Below are 3,172 nucleotides of genomic sequence, written 5' to 3'. Positions count from 1 at the left end.
TAAAATGATCGAGGTCATGTCCATATATCGTACAATAAGTCGATAACATAATATAGTGAAAGGCCTCTATGTTAGTTTATCGTGACTCTTACAATCTAAACCAAATTGCTTTAGAGCTAACCGACAGCTTATTGGGGAATTAGAGAATTTCTGTTCATCAACGAGCAGGAATAACTTTTAAAATAACTCAAAGAGAAGGTCTGAACTGCAGTTTTAAAAGAAGTTCTCTTTGGATGCAACTAGCGAGCCCTCCAGTACGAGTTTGAGTACAGAGCAGAGACACCCTGAAGAGAGTGCTCGGCTGTCTGGCTCCACTCGTGGTCTGACTCCTGAAGCATTAAAGACGTTCATTTTATTAGATGTTTTTCCCTCCTGCTTCTGTCTCCACCATACGTCTAATCGGTTTGTTTTCAGCTCACCAGCTCGCTTTAACAATAGGATCTAAAGCCATTATAATGTACAGCTGCTGCTCTGTATGTTAGTCAGCCTGTCACACAGCAGCTCCAAATCATCAGATATGAAATTACAGCCAGCTAATAGCTGGTTGTGGCCGGAGAGTTAGACGCTCAGACAGCTGACATCCATCATTCAGAGGCTCCAGCCGGCTCTGAAACTCTCTCTGACTGCTAAACATGTGGACGCTCTGAGCGCTGAGACAGATGTGAAGAAGATAGAGACACAAGACAAACGGACATGTCTCCAATGTCCAACTGTCAGCTTTTTAAAAAACAAAAAATAAACTCAAAACCTTTATGTTGATGGGGCATTTTTGTCATCTCGTGACTTTTTAAAAGGATTTCACAAACCCAATATGTCGGAGTGAGAGCTGAAGATATTAGTCAATCGATTAGCTGATCAATAAACAAACTACTTGGATAATCAATTATATGTTGCAAGCAGAAATACCAGATATTCCCCAGTTCTAGCTCCACAATTGTGAAGCTTTGCTTCTTTTTTGTCTCTTATTTTTAAGACCTTGCATTGCGTTGGGAAATTTTCTGAATATTTATTGCAATTGTTAACATTTTATAGACCAAAGAAATCATTCATTTGAGAGAACAATGAACATAATTCCTAGTTTTCTTTGGAGTGATATAGTTTCAGCTTCCAATACCAGCATTTATCGAGCAGAATGCAATTGTTAAACCTCGATTATAATTCCTAAGTAACATGTTTGTGCGCTACAGCATCATTTGGGATGCTCTAAAACAAGAAGTTGACTTCTACCAACAGCCAAACCAAACCGTGAGCACCAGAGAGAAACTAACCCCAGTCTTGACACATGTTCATGAAATGTCTAAAAGTGTGGGTAACTCATCCAGCTTTAATTTCTGAGTTTTTCAGCACTGACGAAGCGAAAAGAGTGAACCAGGCGCTGTGTTCTTACCCCTAATACCGCCATGCGTCGACTGTGGATGGTGCAGCGGCCACGTCTCTTCCTGCGGTTGTGCGGCCGACAGTGTTAGCTCCTCATCATGGAGAGCCTCTCATTGGAGCCTGAGACAGAGACAGAAAGCAAAGACGTCAGGGAGATGCATTCTGAAATCTCATTGATGTTGAAAAATCGGGGCTTGGCAATATCCAGACATAGTATTCTAGGAAAGAATACTAAAGAATACTACCCAGGGTGCAAAATGTACTTTTCTTTGCCCAACAATTGCTAGTGAATGTTTAAATTTGACCAGCCACTCGATAGATTACCATTGTTTGTTTGTCTGGTGAGTGAAGAACATCTACGAGACACTAAAACCAGTTCAGCTTTAAATACTGTACATAGTTCAACATTTCGGGAAATGTGCTCATTTAATAGATTTTAGAGTAGTTAGATGAGATAATTGATAACTGTCCGTTAAACATGAAGCCTCCAGCAGCCACTTAGCTTAGCATAGCTTAGCATAGAAACTGGTCTAGTTGGCTCTGTGCAAACTCTTCCCACCAGCACACCAAAAGCTCCCCAATGAACACGTTCAAATACAGAGAATACAATACAATCTGCTGTTTTACAAAGGTTATGCACTGGGCTATTTTTGACCAAGGCCAAGGAACTTTTGTACTAGATATGTCGGGTTAATGTATGCACTTTGAAGGTGTAGACAGCGGACTTTGTCACCTTTGGACAGAGCCGGGCCGGCTGTTTCCTCGCAAGGATCTCCAAACTTGTCGGACTATTCCTTTAATTAAAATCTGTAAATGTGGCTGGGCACAGCAAAGGAAGCTACCTACAGGGAGTCGAACCGCAACAGAAACTCCACGGAATAAATACTTCACTGTACCACCCACGCTGTTTGAATTGATGAGCCGCGAAATGCTTGGCAAGAGAGACAAACAAAGAACATGTATCACCACTCGTAACACACACGTTTAATGCTGTACAGTTATTCCTAAAACGTGTGGTTGTCCTCCACGGAGGAGGGCAACGGACTTCTGTCAGCAGTGACCCATCCCGCCATCGCTTCGTGTGATTCATGGCTTAATGTGTAGGAGTCCGGCCGCTCCGGTCACGATCGGAGAGGGAACGCAGGACGGACACCCACGACTGTTTCATCCTCCTCCAAAACACACAAGTCTCCGGTTACAGCAGTAGGTCTGCCTCCGTCTGCTCATCAGACCGTGAAATCAGCCCAGTTACTCCACAGCGCTGGTGTGTGTGTGTGTGTGGGGGGTGGGGGGGTCGGCTGAGGACGCACGCAGCCTATTAACGAGCTTCACACAGATGTTATGGTCACATGACGCCTCTGTGATGTAATGTTTTATTTGCGCCCTGGTGAGGGGCGAGTCCAGGTCGTGGGTTTCCTCTTTGTTTGCTTTGCGTGGACAGAAATTGTCTGCACCAACAACATAAAACCACCCCACGATGTGAAGGGGTGTGTGGATGAGAAGACAGATGTTAACATCTGCAGTTATGCTTGAAAAGCACAACATGTTTTAAGGACAGATGCCAAATCAACAGAAGGTAAAATACCTCGTGAAAGGAACAAAGAAGAGGACAACACCTAAACTCTCTAAAGGAGCTCCACTACACAGCCGAGATGTCGTCACGCAAACATGACACCAGTTAGATTGTTAAACGTGGAGTTTAACATGACTCCAATATTTTCACGCCTTCCTCCAGATGTTGGAACACAGCTGCAGGAATTTGCTCCCATTCAGCCACAAAGAGCATTAACAAGGT

The 3,172-nt window shown here is 43.6% G+C and overlaps 1 protein-coding gene across 2 annotated transcripts in view; it reads right to left on the bottom strand.

Moving 5' to 3' along the window:
- Positions 1 to 3,172, bottom strand: part of pcgf3 (polycomb group ring finger 3) — a 47,149-nt gene that overhangs the window by 23,736 nt on the left and 20,241 nt on the right. For both annotated transcript variants that reach the window (XM_031866890.1, XM_031866889.1), the window contains exon 2: positions 1,388 to 1,497. In XM_031866890.1, coding sequence (XP_031722750.1) covers positions 1,388 to 1,402 — 15 coding nt within the window. In that variant the 5' untranslated portion in view covers positions 1,403 to 1,497. The remainder of the gene's footprint in view (positions 1 to 1,387; positions 1,498 to 3,172) is intronic.

This window comes from Anarrhichthys ocellatus, unplaced genomic scaffold (genome assembly GCF_004355925.1).
Source record: "Anarrhichthys ocellatus isolate YVR2014 unplaced genomic scaffold, GSC_Weel_1.0 scaffold37, whole genome shotgun sequence".
NCBI classification, from domain to species: Eukaryota; Metazoa; Chordata; class Actinopteri; order Perciformes; family Anarhichadidae; genus Anarrhichthys; species Anarrhichthys ocellatus.
This window is presented reverse-complemented; position numbering and strand designations above follow the sequence as displayed.